At 42.2% G+C, this 24,532-nt stretch overlaps 1 protein-coding gene across 4 annotated transcripts in view; it reads left to right on the top strand.

Annotated features, from left to right (window-relative positions):
- LOC101835438 (phospholipid-transporting ATPase FetA) overlaps nt 1-24,532 on the top strand; it is a 117,226-nt gene that overhangs the window by 44,955 nt on the left and 47,739 nt on the right. For all 4 annotated transcript variants that reach the window (XM_040739545.1, XM_040739532.1, XM_040739538.1 and 1 more), the window contains 8 exons: nt 6,173-6,228; nt 8,249-8,362; nt 9,382-9,480; nt 10,804-10,865; nt 13,119-13,191; nt 13,471-13,541; nt 22,698-22,780; nt 23,829-23,987. In XM_040739545.1, the coding sequence (XP_040595479.1) occupies nt 6,173-6,228; nt 8,249-8,362; nt 9,382-9,480; nt 10,804-10,865; nt 13,119-13,191; nt 13,471-13,541; nt 22,698-22,780; nt 23,829-23,987 (717 nt within the window). The remainder of the gene's footprint in view (nt 1-6,172; nt 6,229-8,248; nt 8,363-9,381; nt 9,481-10,803; nt 10,866-13,118; nt 13,192-13,470; nt 13,542-22,697; nt 22,781-23,828; nt 23,988-24,532) is intronic.

Here is a 24,532-nt window from a genome sequence, read left to right as displayed (position 1 = left end):
TACCATCTATTCTGTTTCCCTTTCCTAACAAGATCTATCTGTCTCCCTTAGTCCTTTATTCTATGCCTAAGCTCTGACTCTAGGGGTTATGGTTTAGTTATCCTGGACTTAACAACTAATTCCACATATTAGCAAATATATACCACAATCCCCTTTCTGAGTCTGGGATACCTCACTTGGGATGATTTTTCCTAGTTCCATCTATTTACCAGCAAATTTCGTTAATGTCATTTTTTAATGGCTAAGTAATAACTTCATTGTGTAAATGTGCCACAATTTCTTTATCCATTTTTTTGTTGAGGAACATGTAAGTTGTTTCCATTTCTGGCTATTATGAACAAATCCACAGTGAACATGGTTTAGCATGAATGAAGCGTCTTTGGGGTATATGCTCAAGTGATATAGCTAGATCTTGGGGTATATCAATTTTCATATTCTGAGGAACTACCACACTGATGTCTATAGCGGCAGTACAAGTTTTCACTCCCACCAGCAATGAAGGAGTGTTCTTTAATCCACACCTTCATCAGCATGAGCTGTCACTTGTGTTTTTAATGTTAGTCATTCTGACAATATAAATGAAATCTCAAAGTAGTTTTGATTTGCATTCCTCTGATGGCTAAGGATGTTGAACATTTCTTAAGTATTTCTCAGCCATTTGAGTTTCTTCTTTTGAGAATTCTCTGTTTAGATTTGTATTCCATTTTAATTAGGTTATTGTTTTTCTTGATATTTAGTTTTTTGAGTTCTTTATAAAATTTGAATATTAGCTCTCTATCAGATGTGTAGTTGGTAAAGGTATTTTCCCATTCTGTCCAATTGATGGTGCCCTTTGCCAGAAGCTTCTTAGTTTCATGAGATCTCATTTATTAATTGATATTAGTACCTTTATTATGCATGTTCTGTTCCAAAAGTCTTTCCTGTGGCAGTAAGTTCAGGGTTATTCCCTACTTTCTATTGGTTTTATGTTGAGGCCTTTGATCCATTTGAAGTTGAGTTTTGTGCAGGATGATAAATATGAATCTATTTGGATTCTTCTACATACAGCCATCCAGTTTGACCAGCACCATTTGTTGAAGGTGCTATCTTTTTTCCAGTGTGTTTTTGGCTTCTTTATCAAAAAATCAGGTATTCATAGGTGTGTGGATTTATGTCTTGGTTTTCAGTTTGATTCAATGATCAATGTGTCTGTCTTTGTGTCAATATCATGCTATATTTATTACTATATGTATTATTACAGTTTGAAGTCGGAGATGGTGATGCCTCCAACAGTTTAGTTATTATCATTCAGGATTGTTTTAGTTATCCTAGTTTTATTGTGTTTCCACATAACACTGAAAATTGTCCTTTCAAGATCTGTGAAGACTAGTGTTGGAATTTTGATTGCTTTGAATCTGTAGGTTGCTTTTGGAAGGATACCCTTTTTACTATATTAATCCTATCCATGATCAGGAGAGATCTTTCCATGTTCTGATATCTTCTTCAATTTCTTTCTTCAATGGCTTGAAGTTTTATCATACAAGTATTTCACATGCTTGGTTAGAGTTACCCCTAAGATATTTTGTATTATTTGAGGCTATTTTGAAGTTCCCTGATTTCTTTCTCAGTCCATTTGTCATTTGTATATTTATTTTTGTGAGTTAATTTTGTATCCAGCTGCTTTGCTGAAAGTGTTTATCAGCTGTAGGAGCTTCCCAGTGATATTTTTAGGGTCACTTATTTATATCACCATATCATCTGCAAATAAAGATATTTGGCTTCTTCCTTTCCAATTTGTATTCCCCTGATATCTTTTAGTTGTCTTATTGCTCTAGCTAAGACTCAAGTACTATATTGAATAAGTGTAGAGAAAGTGGACAACCTTGTCTTGTTCCTCCTGATTTTAGTGAAATTGCTTTGAGTTTCTTTTTATTTTTCTCTTATTTAAATTTTTTCAGTTACTTCTCTTTTTTTAGCTTTTTTGTATTACTTTAATTTTAAATAGTTTGCTTCAGATGTCAATCCCAGCTCCCTCTCCCTCCCCCTCCTCCCGCACCCCCCCCCCCATCATCTCCCCCAGCCTCCCACCTTATCCCCACTTCCTTCTACATAGGGGATATCTAGAGTCTGTCATTTCACTCAGGGCAGGGTCCAGGCACTCCCCTAAGAGTCCAGGCTGAGAGAGCATCCCTCTTTGTGTTATGGACACACGAAGTCCATATGCCAGGGATAAACACTGATCTACCGCCCAGGGCCCCATAGGTTGCCCAGGCCTCCTCACTGACTCTCACACTCAGGGGGTCTGGATCAGTCCCATGCTGGCCTCCCCGCTGTCGGGCTGGGGTCCAAGAGCTCTCCCCTGTTCAGATCAGCTGTCTCTGCTGGTTTTGATAGCCCATTCTTTGCCAATTTGCTCATCGCTCCTCTCTCTGTCACTGGGTTCCATGGGTTCAGTTCAGTGTCAGTGTTTTGAGTTTCTTGTCATTGTTTTTAAATTGTCTTTGGGCATGCTGTAAACTTAATTATGTTGGGGTATGTCTCTAGTATACCTGATCTCTCTGGGATTTTTATTATGAAGGGGTATTGGATTTTGTGACTGCATTATCTGGCCATACATGTTTTATCACCTTGGAAACCCTAGACTATGGTGGTTAGCAGAAGCTCTTGAAATAAGCCACTAACCAGTCAAAACAAGGTATGAGAAAACACCCTTTCAGTCCCATCATGTGAGTCTACAGCTTTTCCATCTAATCAGATTGTAATCCTCAGGATTCATTCTGGTTATCACAAAATGAATATAATAAATATGTGACTCCCCTAGAGCAAGCTATAATCTCTATAGCTCGTTATAAACCCAGCCTTGTTTGTGCATCTTTGGTAAGATCTGCCCCAACACGCACTTCTGGGTTAGAGGCATGAAAGAATATATAGTTTAAGATTAACATTATGCATTAGCTTAGTTTGAAAAGCTGATTGCATGGAAAATCCATAGCATAGTAAGGTTTGTTACACTGTTCTCTTAAAGGCAGGTTAAGCTTATGCTGAATACAGAGTAGGACAACATATTGAATACATAGTCTTAAATAATCTAAAGATATATTATTAACTTGGTTGCAAGGTATAGAAAAAGTTTCTTCTATACACATACACACACAGGATGCATAGATAGATAGATAGATAGATAGATAGATAGATAGATAGATAGATAGATAGATAGACAGTGACTTCAATGAGTTCAGGATCAGAGGAGTCTGTAGTCTACTATCAAATTTTTGAAAACTAAGGAAGGAAATGTCTTTCCATTCTTTGAAGCCATGGGCCAAGACGATTTTTAGAGAGCCAGAAGAGCCTCCAAGTGATCCCAGAACAATTAAGAGGCAGAGTGGCTGTTAGGGCCTACTCTCTGAGGGAACAAATCCTATGGGGATATAACCTGATGATTAGTTAAAGTGGAAGGCTTAGCAACAGTCAACCTTCAGCCTCAATTCTGGGTCACCTGCTATAATGTGCAGGCATTTTCCCTCCAGTAATACTTTCACATCCTACTTCATCTATTCTGTACACCACCAAACCCTGTATGCTTACATGGATCTCTGCACTGGGATATTTGTTTTTCCCACTAGGATTAGGAGTCTGGAGATGGTCAGGGATGATACGTGCTTCAACTGACAATAATAAGACATAAAGAGGGACTCCTGACCCCTGCCAAAAATTCAAAATGCTTGTTGAGTCCTGGAAGAATTAAAGACTGAAATAATACTTCATTATGACATAAATTTCTAGTGATTAGATATCCATAGCTATGTACTATATAGTCAACCCTCCATATACATGGATTCTAAACCCATAGATTCAACCATGTTTGGAAATATTTGAAACAAAAATTGCATCTGTACTATTTATGAATTTTTTTCTTGTTAAGATTCTCTAAACACTATAGTCTAATCCATATTTAAATTCATTTGGGTGTTATGTATAATTTAGAGATGATGTGAAATTTGAAGGAGGGTTACATGGATTACATGAAAATAACTCCATTATCTAAGAGTTTCATGAATTCAGTATCCATGTAGACCTGAAACCAAACCCCATAGATACACACACACACACACACACACATACACACACACACACACACACACACACACACAGAGAGAGAGAGAGAGAGAGAGACAGAGGGAGGGGTAGATAGATGTTGATGTTAGATAAATGAGAGAGAAAGAGAGAGAGAAGATAGATGTATTCTCATTCTTGTTAGAAGACTCACCATTTATTATAGTTTGTAACACATCAGTTTTCAGATGATGATTTTGCCAGGCATTGTAGTTAGCAGACTCATTCTTACACAAAGTCCTTTAAAGCCTGGGACTCTGTCTCACTCAGCTTTTCCAGCCCACCCAGCTGGGACATTGTAGCTTCTGTAAAATGGAAGCTCAGTGATGGTTATTAACTTAAATTTACTGGACAACTGTGTTGGAAAGAACTTCTCCTTTTCTTCTCTTATAACACAGTCAACATAGAAGATGTCTGTGTTGCTGAATGATGTGGAACTTTCACCACAACAGCAAGGAGGCCATCCAGAGCAGTGATGTCAGCTCAGAACCCACTAACCCATTAGTTCTTACACTGCCTCCTCCACCTAGATAGGAATGGGCCCACAAGCTGAAGGCTCATCTCAACTGTCCCATGTGAAGGCAATCACAAGTCCAGGCCTCTGAAACATCTGATGATCTAAAATTTGTTTTTGTTTGTTTGGTTGGTTGTTTTGTTTTTAAATGAGCACCCCCAACACACACACACACACACACACACACACACATTCTTGATTACTTTGTTAGAACATCACAGCTCATGAAAATATCATGCTTGTATTACTGCTTAATATAAAGAATATTTAAAGTATACAAACAACAGCCATAAAAGACACACACACACACACACACACACACACACACACACACACACACACACACACACACACACGCTGTCTAGAAGGACCATGAGAACAGGAACACCAACCCTGTGGAACTGAGCTATTTCCACCTTTTCCACCTTACTAACCCATGGATGAGTCATTCACCTCCTCTGGCCTCTACAGCTTTCACAAGCTCTGAGCCCTATTCCATGGGATTTTATGGAAACTTGTTGCATGTGCATGATTACTAGTAGACTGAATACAGAACCCAACAAAGCCTGTCTGGACTCTTCTCAGCCTCTCTGTGCAGGATTCTTGCCTCCAGTATCTGGGGAAGGCTCACTCCAGAATAAAGAAGGTCATTACTTACCACCAGATTAAAGAGTCAGAGAACTCCTTTATGGACAGCCCTAAGATCAAAAGGTAGAAGATGGTTAGTTTCATGACCTGTACTAGAAAAGAAAAATGCTAATACCGTGGGCTGCCTCAGGGAGGGAGCTAAGAGCCAAGAGCCATAGTAAGAACCCAGACACAGATGGTGATGCTAGGGACTGAACTCAGTGCCTCATACATACTGGGCAAATAATTGAGCTGTATCCCTAGGCCTGGAGTCAGGGCCTTACTGATATCCTTCTGCCTCAGCTAAGATTACCAGCATGTACCACCACCTCACCACTGCCTGGCTATAATTTTTTATTTTTGTTTACTTTTTATTTATTTTGAAACAAGTTCTCATGTATTCCAGGGTAGTTTTGAACTCAATATGTAGGTAAAGATGACCTTGAAAAGAATTCTGATACTCTGGCCTTCGGCTGCTGGAATTCAGGCTTACACCACACCTGGTTGATCAGAAACGGCCTCAAACCTAGAGCTTCCTTTCTTTTAGGTAAACACTCTACTAACTGAGCTGCATTCCCAGCACCCAAAAGCTGTCTTAAAACAGACATCCTCAGCAAGATGGTGTGAGGAGCTAGCGAAGTCTTTTGAGCTCGCAGCCTCTCAGGCTAGCCTATGCGGGACAGCCCGTGAGGGACAGTCTATGAGGGACAGCCCATGAGGGACAGCCTATGAGGGACAGCCTATGAGGGACAGCCCGTGAGGGACAGCCCATGAGGGACAGCCCGTGAGGGACAGCCCGTGAGGGACAGCCCGTGAGGGACAGCCTATGAGGGACAGCCTATGAGGGACAGCCCGTGAGGGACAGCCCGTGAGGGACAGCCTATGAGGGACAGCCTATGAGGGACAGCCCTTGCAGCACCCTTCTCCTTTTTCTTTCAGAAGAACGAATTTTGATGGCCAATGATAGAAAATTCAATGCTCTTTTTGACTATCCGGTAAGTCTCCCGTCACTGACTATTTCAGAAGTGGTTAGTGTTCTGTACATTCTCTTCTTGAGGGGAAGGAAGAATTCATTACTGATGCAGAAACTACAGCCTGAATTTCCAACTTAAGCCCCTCTGTAATATATAGCACAATGAAAGCTTAGAAGCCAAAATTAACACAATCCCTAACTCTGGAGAGTATGTCTGAAATTTCGTGTTCATGTGTAACTCCCAGGAAAGACGTTTTCTCTTTGTTTCACTCAGACATCGATGACAGTACATGCATGTTGGCTCCATTGGCTTGCTAGCAGTGTTGTTGATGAACCTTAACTTAGTTAGCCAGCCCCCTGTTGGTGAACATTTAAAATATCTCCGGTATTTTCTATGATAAATGGTCCTGAGTGAGCTTCACCATGTGTTATCAGTTGACACATCTGTGTTTGTATATAGTATGAGCTTTCTGGAAATGAACTAGCTAGGCCTAAAGGGAAACACATTAACAAACCAAAAAAAATGACATTTTTCCAGCTTGCCTTCTGAAAAGATTATATTCATTTATATGTCTACCCCCATAGAAAACCACTCATTTCTTATTCCTGCCAAATCAGTTTTGGTTTTTGATTGTTTTCTGAGATGGGGGTCTCTTTTGTAGCCCCAAGCTAGTTTCCGATTTACTAGCTTTCACCTCACCCTGGGATTATATGTAGCCTTGCAGTTTCTAGGCCTGGGTTAAGCTAGCTATTATCGATGCCTTCCATCTTTGCCAGCTCTTAGATGAAAAGTGATACATGTTATCCATACTTTACATTTTTAGTGAAATTAATCATCTTTTTGTTAACTAGCCTTTTGCATTTTTTAAAACTACGTATCTATGATTTTTGCCCAATTTCTTGTTTGATTTTTCATTTTTCACTTAACCAATTTATGAAGTAATTAATAACATAACAAATATATTGTAAAAATCATGCTTCAGCAGCCATCTTTGCTCACAGCTACTCCCTTGTAGGGAGTCACTATGGCTAGTTTCTCACATACTCATTCGTGCCTCCTTGTGTCCATGAAGGAAATACAAGTACATATTATTTTTTCTATATTTTTACACTATCTGAGCCTTAATTTTTTCAGTCCTCATTTCATAATAGCTTTTCTATTTTTTTCTTTTTTAAGTTATTTAGGATTTCCTCTTCAGATTTAGCTTTAAATGACCCTTGGGGGTAATTTTCAGTCTTAGTCACAAACAGTGCTTTTGTTTTCCTTGGTTTGGTTTCACTTTTGAAAGAAAGTCTTGCTATGCAACCCCAGGCTGGCCTTGAACTCAAAATCCTCCTCCCTCAGCTCCCCCCCCCAAGTGCTAGAATTACAGGCATGTAATACCACATCCACTTCAAACAGTGCTCTTACATGTTATTTCCTACATCTATAGCTACACACACACACACACACACACACACACACACACACGTATGCATGCACGCACACACATATATACATATAACTCTAAGTATATGAAAAACTATATAGCCATATATACTTGTGGTTCCTGTAGAATATTAATTTATGACTTCTGAGTTAGAGGCTCTGGATAATAACCATGTTTACAGTGTGGCAGTTGGGCAGACTTCCCCTTTCTCTGTATAGGAAACAAAGCAGTGGCATACGGAAAACTAGCTTTGGATATCAGACAAACCTAAATTTGATTATAGCTGTGTCCCTTACTTACCTTGAAACATGCAGTTGTTCAATTTCTCTGATTGTTTGTTCATTAATCTATAAAATGAATATAGTAACATCCACCATTATGGATGTATGTTAAATACAAATTATACAAATGTTAGTTCTCTTTCTCCATAACTGTTACCCTGTCTCATTTACCTCTGTATCCATACATGCTACATGTTAAGTACATAGCCTACATTTAATAATTATATCCTGAGTATTGAAGGAACAAACAGATCAACCAGTGTTGAACAAGTTTTCTGGTTCTTCTATTTGTGTCTGCTTTTTGTTATTGTTGTTTGTATTTTACCTATAGGACAATTCCATCAAGACCTCAAAATACAGTTTGTTTAACTTCCTGCCCATGAACCTGTTTGAACAGTTCCAGAGGCTTGCAAATGCTTATTTCCTTGTTTTACTGTTTCTACAGGTATGACCTGCTAAGGTATTTTCCAGTGTTTTCTTATCTTCTCTGGGGTGAGGCTATATAATCAGTACCTACACTGGAAGATAATTCTCTTAATTTTGACATTGTCAAATGGATGACTGGAGTCTTTGACCAGTTCCCTAGTGTAGCAGAAGTCAGGATTAATCAGTGTGAAGCAAGCCTCTGTATGAAGGAGACAAAACTATGGAGTCCCATGGAGAGGGAGCACCTTCATTATGACTGTATAGCCACAGTTCAGCTCTATCATAAGAAAACACAGACTCCTCACCCCATCTCCAACTACAGTCCTACTCCTCCTTCTCATCCCAGCCTCTGTGATAGGAAGTTGACACATCCCAGGGGAAAGGAGTAGTATAGAATGTAAGAGAGCCAGCACAGGGAAAGGAATCCATGTAGGATAGCCCCATACTGAGAGAAGAGGACAGATCATTTCACCCTCCCTGATACTGAAAATGTGGGTGAGTACATGATTTTCCCATACCCACTGTCTTCAAATCATTTTAATCTTATGTATGTGTGTGGGTGTTTACCTGTATGCATGTTTATGTGCCATATGCATGCCTGGTACATACAGAAGAGGGCATCAGAACCCTTAGAACTTGACTTATAGATGGTTGTTGCTAGGAATTGAACCTGGATCCTCTGGAAGAGCAGCCAGTGCTTTTGACCACAGTGCCATCTCTCTAGCCTTGCCATGTAAACTCTAAACACTCTACCTTCCAATACCTTTCATTACTGGAGAAGAAATGACTCTTTCCTGTTAGGGCTAAGCCAGAGACAATCACAACACAAAGGGGCAACTTGTAGCCTTTTCTTCATCTTTTGGGAAATGTTTACTTGGATCTGGGGATGCAGGAAGGATATAACAGTGAAGAGTAACTATGGCCTTTGGGTTTATAGTAATAAACCCAGAGAGGTAAAATGATGGGGGGCAAGAAATTTGGGGGAGTGTTTTTTTTATTTAGGACTACTGACCTAAGATCTCTATTTCCTTCTCAAAGTTGATTCCTCAGATCTCCTCCCTTGCATGGTACACAACGGTGATACCACTGATCGTGGTGCTGTCCATAACAGGAGTGAAAGACGCCATCGATGATGTGGTGAAGTAGCTTCCTGGGCTTCCCTCACTCTACCTAGTAATTGGGCTGTGGGAAAGACGACTTCCCAGAGCTACCTTGTGCCAAGAAATGCTAAATAGAGAGATGTTTCTCATCCATGTTCCCCTACCTACCCAGAGGTTATATCATGTCCACAAGTCCATGACTCTGCTTGGCCTCTACTTGGCCAGAAAGGGCAGTGCAAGGCATTTTTATGCTCCACCAGTTTTAGCCCTTCCTCCAGACGTCTTCCCTCTATTCTCAGTACCCAACGCCTGGCCCCTTTAGCTTAGTCTGGCTTTCCTGACGTCTTTCTTCATCTGGCTCTCCTCCCCTTCATATCACTTCCCCTTTCCCTCTCTCCTGGTCCTTCTTTTTTCTTCTCTCCCTCTACATTCCCCTTCTCTCCAGTGTTCTATGTTTCCATTTCCAAATGCTAGGAGCACTTTGGTTTTAGAAAACCCTGTGGCATGATCAAAGACCCACTCTTTTCCTGTCCTTGGAAAGCGAAACTGGCCTGTCACAGCCAATGCTAATTGGAAGGGGTCAGTCTGGACCCAAAACCTACAGGTGGGGTTTGGGAAGCTGCCTTGGCAGTGTCTTCAAAGAGGCCTGAGTTTTTCATGACAGATTGTGCACCAAAGTTTAAGAATATGACATTTCCTACCTTTTTTTACTCTGTAAAATGCAGGCTTAGCAAGTGTAATGGTTTAAATTTCAGTCACAGCCTAGATAAAGAAACCAAGTGACATAAACTCATTTTAGCCCAGAGCCACATACCCTGGTACCATCTCATTCTAGTAAGAACTGAAAACTCAACTTGCCAGTGTAGGGCAACCCAGCGACCTCTGGCTCAGAACTCAGTCTCTTTAGAATAAATGTTGGGAGAACCTTGAATCATGAAAAACTGAGTGTCTGTCTGCCCCTTCCTAGTCCTGCCCTTCTGGAGGAAGAACTCCACTTGGAAGGAGGTGGTTCTTGTGTCACTGGAGCATGTGCTACCTGTCAGTCTGAATATTGGCCTCTTCACTCCCCACATCTGCTGTAGATGCTTCTGTGTGTCCCCCGTGGCTCTTTGTGCCGCATGTGGATTCCCTAGTGCTGTCTGGCGTGTGCCCTATCCTCTTAGCTTTTGTTCTCAAGCTCCTAGGCTCTAGGGTGGGTTTTTTTCCCTTGAGCATTAGCCTCTTAGCCTGGTTTTAATGGTAGGAGGGCTTTGGGATATGGGAGAGGGGATGTGGGGGAGGGGTACTGTTTTTAAATTTTAAAATTGTACATGCAGTTTTCTATATGTCTATTTCCTGAACATTCTCTGTGTGATTTTAGAAAAGACACCAAAGTGACAAGCAAGTCAACAACCGCTCTGTTTTGGTGCTGGTGGATGGCAGGTAGGTTCTCTTAGGAAAGCCAGTTTAGGTAGGGCTAGTCCATCAAGAGGTCAGCATTGCTACAGTTTGATGTGGTTGTTACTTTAGAAAAGTAATTCAACAGTGAAGGGAGACTCGTATTAAACTTAAAAGGGATCTGTTTCTATTTCATTGAAATTTTTCTTTTTGAGGTTCTGGGGATCAAACCCAAGACCTCATGTGTGCTAGGAAAGGGCTCTAAGAATTTGCCTGTAGATGGGGTCTAGCATACCCTGAACCTGCCGTACTAACTGAGAAATATCTGGGCTTCTTTCCTACACAATGGAAATAATATTCTCTGTCTTGAAAGATGCCGGAGAAAACAAAAGTGAAATAACATACCAAGCAATTGACAAATTATAGCATGAAATTAAGGTGCCAGTGATTATGATCAGAGTGGTTAGCCTCAAGCCTCTTGCCTTTAAGACGTTAGGGATAATGACGTGGTTCACTGGCTTAGCCTGCGGTAGCCTTTGTCGGGTGGTCAGTGCAGGTTGGCAAACTGCAGACATTTCTTGTGCTGACTCCGTGGCTGTTGTTTGGTACTAAGACTAGAATGAGGCAGACATGTTCCTACAGAAGGCAAAGTGTGAAATTTATTCCAAGAGACATGGCAAGCTACAAGGAGTCACCTCTGACAAAGGGGATTAAGGAACACTTTCCAGGGGAGATGACGTCTGTACCAGATACTAAAGAGTGGGAAGCACTAGAGAAGAGTGATCCCTGCGAGCAGAAACAATGAAAGAAATGGCCGACGTGACAGGGTGAAGACTGATGCCCAGCCTTTCTCGCCGTGGCCTTGCCGAGTACTAAACGGAGCATCTGACCCCTCTGTCTATTGTGCTGCTGACTCTTAGTCACAGTGGATCTCGAGAGTGCTGGAGATGCCACACATGTGATTACTATTGACAAAGGAAAGGGATGACATGGATTTGAAAAGACAAAGCTGGTCATATTAGAAGCTGGCCAAGCTGGTGAATTGCTGACCAAACAAATTTAGTCAGATGAACTCCCTAAAATGGCTCAAGCACTTAGGTTGTACAAGATTTCTGGAGAAGAATTTGTCACAGAGAGTATTTAGGAGTTATCTAGAGGCCCTGGTTAAACTTTGTAACTGTCAATGTCCACTTAGTTTGATACATATAGGGAGAGCTCATCTCCAAATAACTTCTTTCTAGAAAGCAACTGGAAGGAAAGCTGTAAGACATGGGTCTCTGGCCAGTTCCTGAGGAGCAACCTCTGGTTAGCAGGCTGTGACTTTTGTTTTATTGGTTTTTGGTGTTTTTGTTTCTGTTTTTCAGACAGAAACACTGTTTCACTCTACAGTCAGGCTGTCCTAGAACTCACTTGGTAACCCAAACTAGGCTCCAATACATGATGGAATACATTTTAGCTATTTAATAAAAGAATGAGCTACATCTATGTATGTCTTCTAGGGTGTGTTACTGATGAAAAATGGAGAAAGTAGGGTATGTACTGTTCAACTTGTTTTTTTGAGACAGGGTCTCTTTATGTAACCCTAGCTGGCCTGGAACTCACACAAATCCTCCTGCCTCTGCCTCCCAGGTCTGGGATTAAAAACCTTACTGTGTAGCTTTGAAGTGTGTGGGTTTGTTTTGTTTTGGTTTGGTTTGGTTTTTGTGGTTTTATGAAACAGGGTTTCTCTGTATTGTTTTGGAGGCTGTCGGTCCAGCCTGGCCTCGAACTCATAGAGATCCGCCTGCCTCTGCCTCCCGAGTGCTGGGATTAAAGGCGTGTGCCACCACCGCCTGGCGAAGTGTATGTGTTTTAGAAGATTCTATGAATTGATATTTTCTAGAAAAGGTTTTGATTTTTTCTGGTTTTGTTTTTGCTTTGTTTTTCAAAACAGGGTTTCCCTATGTAGCCTTAGCTGTCCTGGAACTCATGCTGTAGACCAACCAGACTGACCTTGAACTCAGAGATCCTCCTGCCTTTACCTCCTGAGTGCTGGGATTAAAGGCGTGCACCACCACCTGGCTTCTAGGGAAGTTTTAAATATAATGGTTGTCTCTGAAGAACAAAGCTAAATGCTGGGGAAAGAGGCATCAAAAGGAACAGAGCTTGCTCCCACCTGCCCGGAGCCTTCAGCCCAAGGCACTGCCGTCCTGAGCGAGTCTTCAGCATCTTGGCCTATCCTGTTGCTTTTGCTTTGTTTTCTCTCATCAAAGCAGAGCACTGGGGGCTCTCAGAAAGTCAAGGCTCGTTTCCTTACAGGGTTGAGGAGGACAAATGGATGAATGTTCAAGTGGGAGACATAATAAAACTAGAAAATGACCACCCTGTTACAGTGAGTATCCCCTCTGGGCATGACTCTTCGTCTCTCTCCCCGAGCCCTATCGTGTTTTTCCTCCACCACTCTTGAAACCTTCAGCTGCCTCCCTTTGCGCTGCAGTCACCAGTCCTCTGCCAAGAAGCTCCAGGTAAAATGGAGCAATTTTGAGAGAAGTGCCTGGTAGCAGTGATGGGTCGCAGATAATGAGAGTAACCAAGAGTCTGCAAAGCTCTTAGTGTGGGCATCTAGGGGCCAGCCTCCTGTTTCCCTCTTCTCTGACTTTTCTGGTTACAGGCAGATGTACTGTTACTCTCTAGCAGTGAGCCGTATGGTCTGGCATACATTGAAACAGCAGACTTGGATGGGTAAGTGTTTTCCCCTGATATTGCAATAAGAAAATTTAGCCACTTAGAGGGCAAGCATGATGCAGGGAACTAATTTTATTCTCAAGTGAAAGCAGTAGTTTATGTGCCAGAAAACTAAAGATATCCAAGTGAGAAAAGACAAGAAGCCACAGCCTTGGAACCCTCAAGTCTAAGTCTGAGCCCTGGGCAGCAATACTGAGCATTCATCAGATATAGTATAGGGACAATAAACTCCAAGTTCTCTATCTCTAAACTGGCTGGGGTCAGTCTACTCTCCCTGAGTTCAATGCCTTGTCTTTAAGAATTGCAGACTGAAAATATTTGAAAAAAAAGTTCCTCTGTACTGAACATGTACAGATTTCTTTTTTCTTTTTTTTTTATCATTTTTTATTTTAATTTTAAATAGCTTGTTTTACATGTCAATCCCAGTTCCCTCTCCCTCCCCACATGTACAGATTTCTTTTTCTCATTGGTATTCCCAAAAATTAAGATAGAACAGGTATTTACATAGCATTTACATTGTATGAAGAGAGTGTTAAATGGTTATATGCAAATGATGGACCATTTTATAAAAGATAGCTAAGCATTGATGGATTTAGGTGTTCACGTGGGGTCCTCGAACCAATTGCCAGAAGTCAGTTAGGGGCAGCTATATTCCACGATGCTGACTATCGTGAAAGAGAGTCATAGGATTGTAAATTTTCAGAATGGGATTACAATGTTTCTAGAAGGAAATCTGAAGAAGGAAGTAATTGTGAATAATTGTGCTCTGAAAAGAATTTAAAGTGGACCTTATTTCCTCACAGAAGCTAAGGTCTTACTTAGGAAGATGGAGGCCATTTCAGAGATTTGCCTCATGAGTTTTATATCAGTTTGCATCATGCCTGTGATGGCCATCCTTGCTTATCAACTTGACAACACCTGGAGTGAGCTAAAACCGAAGCAGCTGGGTATATCTGTGAGGGAGAGGAATTTTTCTTAATTAAATCATTTGAGGAAGAAAGGTCAACCTTTAATCTAAGCCTCATCTGGAAGCTCCCTGTATAAAGGACATGGAAGAAGGAATTGTTCACCCTTTGCCTGCTTGCCCTCACTCTTGAGCTCTTGAGTCACTGGTATTAGCGCTTACTTCTTTGGGATTCCAGTGTATAGTGAAGATCAGCTGAGACATCCAGTTTTGTGGGCTGAAAGCTACTAGATTCTTGGACTTTTTCTTGGGAGACAACCATTGTTGGATTAGTTGGAACACAGCTTGTAGGCAGGTGCGCACATGCACGCACACACACACACACACACACACTCATTCTGTCAGTCAGTAATGCAGATTTTGGTACCAGAAATGGTTCTAGAGCAGTGGTTCTCAACCTTCCTATTACTGTTAGGTGACCCCCCACCATAAAATTATTTTCATTGCTACTCTATGATGTAAATATCTATGCTTTCCAATGTCTTAGGTGACCCGAGAGAAAGGGTCATTGGACCCCCAAAGGGGTCATGACTGACCCACAGGTTGAGAACCACTATATAAGAGCAAAAGAACTGTAAGGATGAATTTTTTAAGTTTCTGGGATAGGTTTTCCAACTTGCTGACACCTGCAGTTACTCAAGACTCCCCTGGTAGTATTGGAGCATGTTGAAAGCCCACAGTTCAAAATATTTGAAAGGTTTGCTGCATGGAATAAAGAATTAAGTGACTATATACAACTTTTGACAATTTGTGAGAAAATGAGGGAAATGATGCTACTGGTTGTATCTAGCATTTCTGAAAAAACTGACAACGGAAAAGAATGAATTAATTATAAAATCAACCAACTTCTAGTACCTCAAGATACAGAAGCAAAGGAAAAGGATGAACCCCGTAAAACAATTGACAGCTTCAGACATGCAAATGGTCTAAAGGTTTCTAAGTGTGTCTTGGAAGAGAATCTTCTCTCTAGTAGCCAGAGAGCTCAAGTTGTAGAAAATCAGACCAAAACCCCCATTATTAGCTTGGCTGAATCACAACAAAAATTTAAATCGCAACCTCAGAGGGTGCCAGTGGTTAAAGTGAAGAGATTGATTGATAAGTTGGGATCCTTCAACTTGGGATGAGAGGTGTGGGAAGACACTACTGAGGCTGTAAACGTTGAACTCTCAGATTCTGAAGGGTTTATTTTTACCCAAGGAAGCAGTCTTTCCACACTTAGTAGACAATGTATCTAACCCCCACTTTCTGGGGGAAATTAATACTTCATTGTCTGCCAAACCAAAAGTAGCCTTCCCTGAAGGAGACTCCAGGCAAGATAATACAAAGGTCCCTCAGGGCCCTCCAGTCTCTAGACCTGTACCCAGATTTAATTTCAAGTAAGAATCTGGAGAATATGTATGAGAATGGATTCTTAAGGGTATGGGATAACGTGGGAAGAATATATAACTAGTTCAGGCTGAGCTCATTGATACAGGTCATCTTGAGAGTCTAGGTTTAATATGGAAGCTGCACAATTAAAAAATAAGATGTTAAAAGTTCGTGTGAATGGTTAGCAGAAGCATTTATCAAAAGATGGCCTCCTGAAAAGGAGTTGGAGATGCCTGATATTCCTTGGCTTAGTGTTAATGAAGGGATTTTAAGGCTCAGAAAGATTCCAGTGCTAGTGCAGGTGTGCTCTGTGAAACCTAATCCTCCACAACAGGAAGGCACAGAAGACCGTCCTTTGCTAATCCTGTAAGATGCTGGGCATGGTGGCACATGCCATTGATAGCACTCAGGAGGCAGAGGCAGGCAGATCTCTGAATTTGAGTTCAGCCTGCTCTATATAGTGAGTTCCAGGATATCCAGGGATATGTAGAGATACCTTGTCTCAAATAAAATAAAATAAAATAAAATAAAATAAAATACATGGCGGGTACACAACAGAGTCAGCACAAGGAGGTGGAGCTATTCTATAGACCCAAGATGCTATGTTAGCATTCTTAGCTCTCGGGTTGACAGAAGCTAGGGTTCCGGTAAGGCAATAGCTTCTAAGAGGTGTTTAATTATTCTTACAAGAGCTAGCTGATACAGAGTGTGGCAAGGCATGACTGTTCCAGAAGCTAAAACTAGCCCGAGATAAAATAATTAGCCCTAGAACCTACAAAATTCCGATCTCCACAATACTGAAATTCCATTTATTCTAAAAGTCTCTGCAGATACAGAAATTCCTTCTAGGAATTTTTTGTTCCCAATCAGAAACAGCTTCCATTCAGGATTTTTCATTCACAACACAAGATGGTGAGACTGGTACTGGTACATTTGAAGAGCTTTCTCTTGTGCCAGACTTTAGGATCAGAGATGCTGCTGTTTAGTTGGATACGTTAAATTCAGGGGTTTAATTGGGCACCAGGGAAGCAGAGGCCAGGTGGCAGCACTGAATCACCAAATGCAAACTGATAGTCGTTACTGAAATGGGCAAAAGAAACAAAGAAATGTTCACAGTAGCATGACTCATACTGGGCAGTACAGGCAAATAATTTCCATGGTGGCATGAAACCTATGGACTCATGGTAGCAGATGATCAATCATGGTGATTCCAGTCATGAAGTAGATAAGAAGCCAACTGCATTTTTTTTTAAACATTTACTTTTTTATTTTAATTTTAAATAGCTTGTTTTACATGTCAATCCCAGTTCCCTCTCCCTCCCCTCCTCCCGCACCCCCCACCATCCCCCCCCATCCTACCACCCTATTGCCAATTCCTTCCACATAGGGGATATCTAGAGTCTATCATTTCACTCCAAGCACTTCCCTAAGAGTCCAGGCAGAGAGAGCAACCCTCTTTGTGTTATGGATACACGATGTCTGTTAGTATTCCAGGGATAAACACTGATCCACTGCTCAGGACCCCATAGGTAGCCCAGACCTCCTCATTGACTCTCACATTCAGGGGGTCTGGATCGGTCCCGTGCTGGCCTCTCAGCTGTCGGTTTGGGGTCCAAGAGCTCTCCCCTGTTCAGATCAGCTGTCTCTGCTGGTTTTGCCGGCCCATTCTTTGCCAATTTGCTCATCGCTCCTCTCTCTCTGTCGCTGGGTTCCTTGGGTTCTGTTCAGTATTTAACTGTGGGTGTTTGCCTCTGCTTCCATCAGTCACTGGATGAAGGCTCCAGGATGGTTATAGACATCAAGTTCACTATCAGGAATGGTCATTCAAGGTCGTCTCTACAGTACTGCTTAGCTTGCCAATTGGTGTCATCCCTTTAGATCACTAGAGGTCACAATGGTGCCTGATCTGTCTTCTAACCTATGATTCCCTCATCCCCCTATCCTACCCCCCCAGTCACAACACAGCGAGGGGTGGGGGCAGGGGGACCTGGGAAATAGAGAGGGGGAGAAGTGGAAGAGAGAGTAGGTCGAGGAGGCCAACTGCATTTTTGTTTTATCTGTATGAGCAGAACAATCTTAAACAAATGGGGGCAGGGAGGGCTATTAGATTATGGCAAGCCAAAATCTCAGTCTAAACCAATTTTCCTAACTTGAGCCAGTTTGCAGACCCAGAACCCCTTGAATGAAAGTGGGTTTTCCAGAGGGAGCACCTTGATAAAATATCTAAGAGCTTCACTGCTAGCTTTTCCCAATCCTTCCCTACAGCCTTTTACAAGGGTGACTGTACACTGGGGGAAACAATCAGACTTTCCATGGCCTATTGGATACAGGTTCTGAATTGATGGTGATTCCAGGAGACCCCAAGAAACATTGTGGCCATCCAGTTAAAGTAGGAGCTTGTGGATTTCAGGTGATTAATGGAGTTTTGGCTGAAGTCCAACTCACAGTGGGTACAGAGAGTCCCCAAACGTATCCTGTGCTTATTTTCCCAGTCTCAGATCTATTGTAGGGACTGATATACTTACAAGTTGGCAAGTCCCACATTGCTTCTGTGACCTGTGGAATGAGGGTTATTATGGTTGGAAAGACTAAATGGAAGCCAGTAGAGTTGCCTCTGCTAGGAAAATAGTGAATCAAGAGCAGTATCGCATCCCTGGAGGAACTGTAGAAATTAGTGCCACCATCAAGGGCTTGAAAGATGCAGGGTGGTGGCTCCCACTACAATGCTCCTTTCTGACCAGTGCAGAAGACAATTGGAGCATAGAGAGTGATGGTTGACTATCAAAAACTCAATCAATAGTGACTCCAATTGCAGCTGCTGCACCAGATGTGGTGTCCTTACTTAGGCAGATTAACACAGTTCCTGGTACATGCTGTTCAGCTATTGTGTAGCAAAAACCCTTTCCTTGGTACCTGTCCGTAAAACCACAAGAAGCCATTTGCTTTCAGTTGGCAAGGCCAGCAGTATACCTTTAGTGCTTTACCTCAAGGATATATCAACTCTCCAGCCCTGTGTCATAACTTAGTCCAAAGGGATCTTGAGTGTTTGTCTCTTCCACAAAATACCACACTGGTTCACTGTGTTGACAACATTATGCTTACTGGACCAAGTGAGCAGGTGGCAGCAACCACTTTGTCACATATATACACATCAGAGAATGGGAAATAAATCCAACCACAATTCAAGGGTCTTCTACCTCGGTGAAATTCTTAGGAGTCCAGTGGTGTGGGGCGTGCAGAGATATTCCTTCTAAGGTGAAGGATAAGTTATTGCACCTGACCCTCCCACCACCAAGAAAGAAGCACCACATTTAGTCGGTCCATTTGGATTCTGGAGACAGCACTTTCCTCACTTGGTGCGTTACTGTGCCCCATATAGCAAGTGACTAGGAAAGCTGCTAGCTTTGTGTGGGCCTGGAAGACAAGGCTCCTCAACAGGTCCAGGCTGCTCTACCAATTGGACTATATAATTCAGCAGACCCTATGGTCCTGGAGGCAGATATTTGGAGCCTTTGGCAGGCTCCTATAGGTGAACTACACAAGAGACCTTTGAGATTTTGGAGCAAGGCTCTACCATCATTTTCAGAAAATTGTTTTCCCTTAGAGAGAGAGAGCTCTTGGCCTGCTATTGGTCCTTAGTGGAACATTTGACAATGGGCCACCAAGTTGCCATGCAATGTGAGCTGCCCATCATGAGCTGGGTGTGATCTGACACATCAAGTCATAAAATAGGCTGTGCACAGCAGCAATCCATTATCAACTGCAAGCAGTATATATGTGTTCGGCACAAGCGGGTCCTGAGGCACAGCAAATGCCTATGGTTTCTACTCCTGTTACAGTGCTTTCTGCTCCCGAGCTCATGGGGTTTGCCCTGTGATCAGCTGATGGAGAAAGAGAACCAGGTTGCTCATGCAGAATTCTGTTTGTATGCATGTGTTACTCAGAAGTGGACAGCTGCAGCATCACAGCCCCTTTCTGGGAAAGCTTGAAAGATGCCAGCAAAGGGAAATCCTCACAGTGGGCAGAAATTTGGGCACTACACATGTTTGTATATTTTTCTTGGAAGGAGAAATGGCCAGATGTGTGATTGTTGTTCATGACTCGTGGGCTGTAGTGAATGGGTTGGGTGGGTGGTCAGGGACTTGGAGAGAGCATGACTGGAAAGCGGTAAGAAAGACATCTGGGGAAGAAGTGTATGGAGAGATCTCTTTGAATGGGCAAAGGATGTGAAGATACTGTGTCCCCTTCTCATCAAAAGGTGACTTCAGCTGAGGAAGAATTTAATAATCAGTAGATAGGATGACCCATTCTGTCAACAGCCAGTCTCTTTCTCCAGCCTTCCCTGTCATTACCCAGTGGGCCCATGAACAACGTGGCCGTGGAGACAGAGACAGAGGTTATGCATGGTCTTCCACTCTCCAGACTGACCTGCCTACAACGGTTGCTGAGTTACAGATCTGCCAACAGCAGAGATCAACACAACCCCCAGATAGGGCATCATCCCCCAAGGTGACAAGCCAGCTACTGGGGGCAGGTTGACTATGCTGGACCACTTCATCTGTGGAAAGGACAATGCTTTGTCCTTAGTGGAGTAGCTACTTATTTTGGTTATGGATTTGCCTTTTCTGCATATAATGCTTCTGCCAAAACCACCACCCTTGGATTTACAGAATGCCTGGTCCACCAATGGTATTCCACATAGTATTGCTGCTGACCAAAGTACTCACTTCACTGCCAGACAGCTGTGACAGTGACCCTTGGTCACGGAATCCAGTGGGCTTACCATGTTCCCCACTACCATAAGCAGCTGGCCTGATAGAAAGATGGATGGCCTTTTAAGATACAGTTACAGTGCCAATTTGGTGGTAACAGCATGGAGGACTGGGGTACAGTTTTCCAGAAGGCAGTATATGCTTTGAATGAGTGCCCAGTATTATGGAATGGTTTCTCCAGTAGCCAGGATTTATGGCTTCAGGAATCAGTGAGAAGAAATTGGAATAGTTCTACTCACTATCCCTCTAGTGACCCACTAGGAACATTTTTGCTTCCTATTCCCATGGCCTTCAGTTCTGCTGGCCTGGAAGTTTTGGTTCCAGATGGCTGTGTGCTCCTGCCAGGAGCGCCAAGCTTTCCATTGAACTGGAAGCTCAGATTTCTCTCCACTCCCATCACTTTAAACTACTGTTGGCCTAAAGCCAACTGCATAAGATAAAGGAACAATAGTGTTAGGAGGGGTGACTGACCAGAATACGAAGAGGAAATTGGATCGCTTCTCAACATGGAAGTAAGGAAGATTATGTCTGGAGTGCGGGAGGTCCTTTAGGGTGTCTCTGGGTGCTACCATGTTCTATGATTAAAGTCAGCAGGAAACTACAACCACCCAATCCAGGCAGGATGACAAAGGGCACAGACCCATCAGAAAAAGAGTTAAGACCTGATGAGGTCTTGCTGAGGGTGGAGAAAATACAGAATGGGTAGTGGAGGAAGGTAGCTATAAATAACCAGCTAGGACCACATGACCAGTTACAGAAATGAGGAGTATGAGTTAAGAATGTGTGCAGATATTAGTGTTTTCTTTCCTTAATTTCTCTATCATGTGATGTAAAATCAATTGAGAGAATATCTGTGATTATCATATTTAATTTTTGAGAGACTAAGAGAATATTCATGGGACAGTACTCTAATTTATAATGCATTCACAGTCATATGTGGAAGAGTTATATCATGTTAAGTGTAATTATTAGCTGGCTAAACATATACATTTGTGGTTATAGGTGAGATAGTCATCTTATATTAGGCATAATTATGAGCTGGTTAATGTTTCATTTGTAAATTAAATATGATATAGGGTGATATGATTGTGTGGCATGTTTGACAAGGGTGGATGGACTTGTGATGGCTATTCTTGGCTGTCAACTTGACTACATCTAGAATTAACTATAATTCAAGCAGCTGAGTACACCTGTGAGGATTTTTTTCTTAACTAAATTATTTGAAGTATGAAGACCCACCTTTAATCCAGATCTTTGAGGTGGAAAGTAGACCTTTAATCTGAGCCCCACCTGGTGGTAGCCTATATAAAGGACATGGAAGAAGGAATTGCTCACCCTTTGCCTGCTTGCCCTCATTCTCAACTGACTGGCTTAGAGCCTACTCATTTGGGATTCCACTGTACACTGACAGCCAGCTGACACAGCCAGCCTCCTGCACTTGGTTCTTGGACTTTCCATTGGGAAACAGCCATTGTTGGACTAGCTGGACCACAGTCTGAGAAACACGCTAATAAATCTGATTATATATATCTCCAGGTCTGTTCCTCTAAAGAACCCTGACTAATACCTCACCCTAAAGTTTTTTGGAGTCTATAGTTGTTACTGTCTCTGTGCATTCTTGCATCCAGAAATGGTTAACTGTGATCTTTCCATGGACCCTGTATGTGAACTCAGAACTGTTTCCTCAGAGGTGTGAGAAGCTCTCACCAGGGCCTGCTCCATGTCTTTAAGGGAGGGATGCATGCCATCTCTGGGTTGCGCTCTAACACTCCTAACTGCTACTTCTCCTGTGTTGGTTAAAGTAGTGGTGGTATATTGTTGCAGAGTATCAGGAGGGGGTGGCAGAGTAGGTCCCTTGCAGTTCCCTCTGCTCCATACTGCCCATGAGAAAAAGGAGTAACTAGTATGAGGTACTCAAACTCTAACCCTTAGGCTGTATTCTGCTGGCAACATTTATTTTCTAAAACCTAATGAAGCATCCCAAGCTGTCCTGTGCTGTTATTGTGTTTATGTTCTATACATCTGATGAACCTGTGCCCTTTACTTTAGTGAAACCAACCTGAAAGTGAAGCAGGCCATCTCAGTTACCAGTGACATGGAGGATAACCTGGAGCTTCTGTCTGCCTTTAATGGTGAGCCAGGAAAGGGGCTGCCCACCCAAACTGTCATCATCAGAGGACTAGCTAGATAAAATAAGGCACAGCCATACAGGAATTCAAAAAGTTCATTTGAAACAATATGCAAATTGATAGTACTCGACATGAATAAAAAAACACATACAACATAATAGGAGAAATACATAGATTACAAAAGCTAGCATATACACATAATGTTAAACATGTTTTGGGGAGACATGTTTGCATTCATGAGCAGGATAAAAAGCTTATAGGATGTAATTCAAAGGCTAATAGCACCTTTCTCTAAACAATAAGTATAATGTTTCTCAAAAGCTTTTAATCCTAGCACTCGGGAGACAGAGGCCAGGAATCTCTGAGCTTGGAGCCAGCTTGGTCTATTTAGTGAGTTCCAGGCTAGCCAGGGATATGTAGTATGGCCCTGTCTCAAAAAAGTATCTTGGTCATTTTAGCATGTCATAAATATTTACAAAGGTGATCCAGCAAGATAGCCTAGAGAATAAAGGCACTTGGTTCTGAGCCTGTGACCTGAGTCTGATACCTGGGACCCACCTGGTGGAAGGAGAGAACCGGTTCCCATGTGTTGTTGTCTGGACTCCACACATGCGTCATTTGCACACATTTCCCTCTGCTTACATGCAGAGTAAATAAATAAAGCCAATAAAAGTTTTAAACTATTTAAAAAGGATATATTTACCAATCGGGAAAAAGCCAACTATTTCTATTTTGAAAAAAATGAAAGGTTCACTTTAAAGTAATACTTCCATTTTTTCAGCTTCACTGACACTGATCTGGCTATGCTGATGCTGATAAAGTGCCCTGTGGTGGTTTCTCTGGATGATCTGTAGCAACACAAAATTATCATTTTGTTTGTTTTGGTACCCTGAAGTATTTTCCTGCTTTCTGTGTAGGATAGGGAGCAGCTGAGGAAACATAGAACAAATTATGCTGCATGTCGTTGTATTATGTATTGTGTGTTGTTCTCCTGCTGGGCATTCTCCCAAGGCTACAGAGCTAGCACTCTTCCTCCCTTACTTCTCTGCAGGAGAAATTCGATGTGAGCCTCCCAACAACAAGCTGGACAAGTTTTCCGGAATCCTGAACTATCTGGGGGTCAACTACTTCCTGGACCATGACAGGCTACTGCTCCGGGGCTGCATCATCAGGAACACAGATTGGTGCTATGGTTTGGTGATTTACACTGGTACGCTTCCTTATACTGGCCAGGGCCAGACCCAGGCTGTTAGAACCTGCTCACTACCCAGTTGTAGGTATTTAGTTCTAAGGATTTGGATATTCAAGTAGATATCAGAATAGTAGCTTAGTGCTGAATTAATGCTGGATGGACAGGTGGCTAGGGGAGAAATGAAAGAAATCGGAGGGGAAAGTGACTTTGTTCCAGGCAGTGTGCTCCCAACATATCAGCTCCTCCTTTGTCAGAGGATGGCTTTGTGTTTCAACACTACAAGGCATTCGTGGGTCCTCCCAACCATGTGTGGACACAGGAGAGGGTGTTCATAGAGAGAAAGTACAACAGAATTAGCATGTGAACAGAAGACTGCAGAGAGATTACTCCCATAAAAAGGGAATCAACAGTGCTCATTATGGAGAAGAATATAAAACATAACATGGAGACTTCATGTAGGAGAAAAACACCACATTAGTGGCCCAGCTCCAGGCCCCACCCAGGGTTCTAAAGGTGAAATGCTTCTCAGGAGCGAAGAAGGGGGGTAAAGATCTCTATAGTAA

The sequence above is a fragment of the Mesocricetus auratus genome, unplaced genomic scaffold (assembly GCF_017639785.1).
Source record: "Mesocricetus auratus isolate SY011 unplaced genomic scaffold, BCM_Maur_2.0 Super-Scaffold_6730, whole genome shotgun sequence".
NCBI classification, from domain to species: domain Eukaryota; kingdom Metazoa; phylum Chordata; class Mammalia; order Rodentia; family Cricetidae; genus Mesocricetus; species Mesocricetus auratus.
The sequence above is the reverse complement of the archived record's forward strand: the minus strand, read 5'-3'. Positions and strand labels throughout refer to the sequence as shown.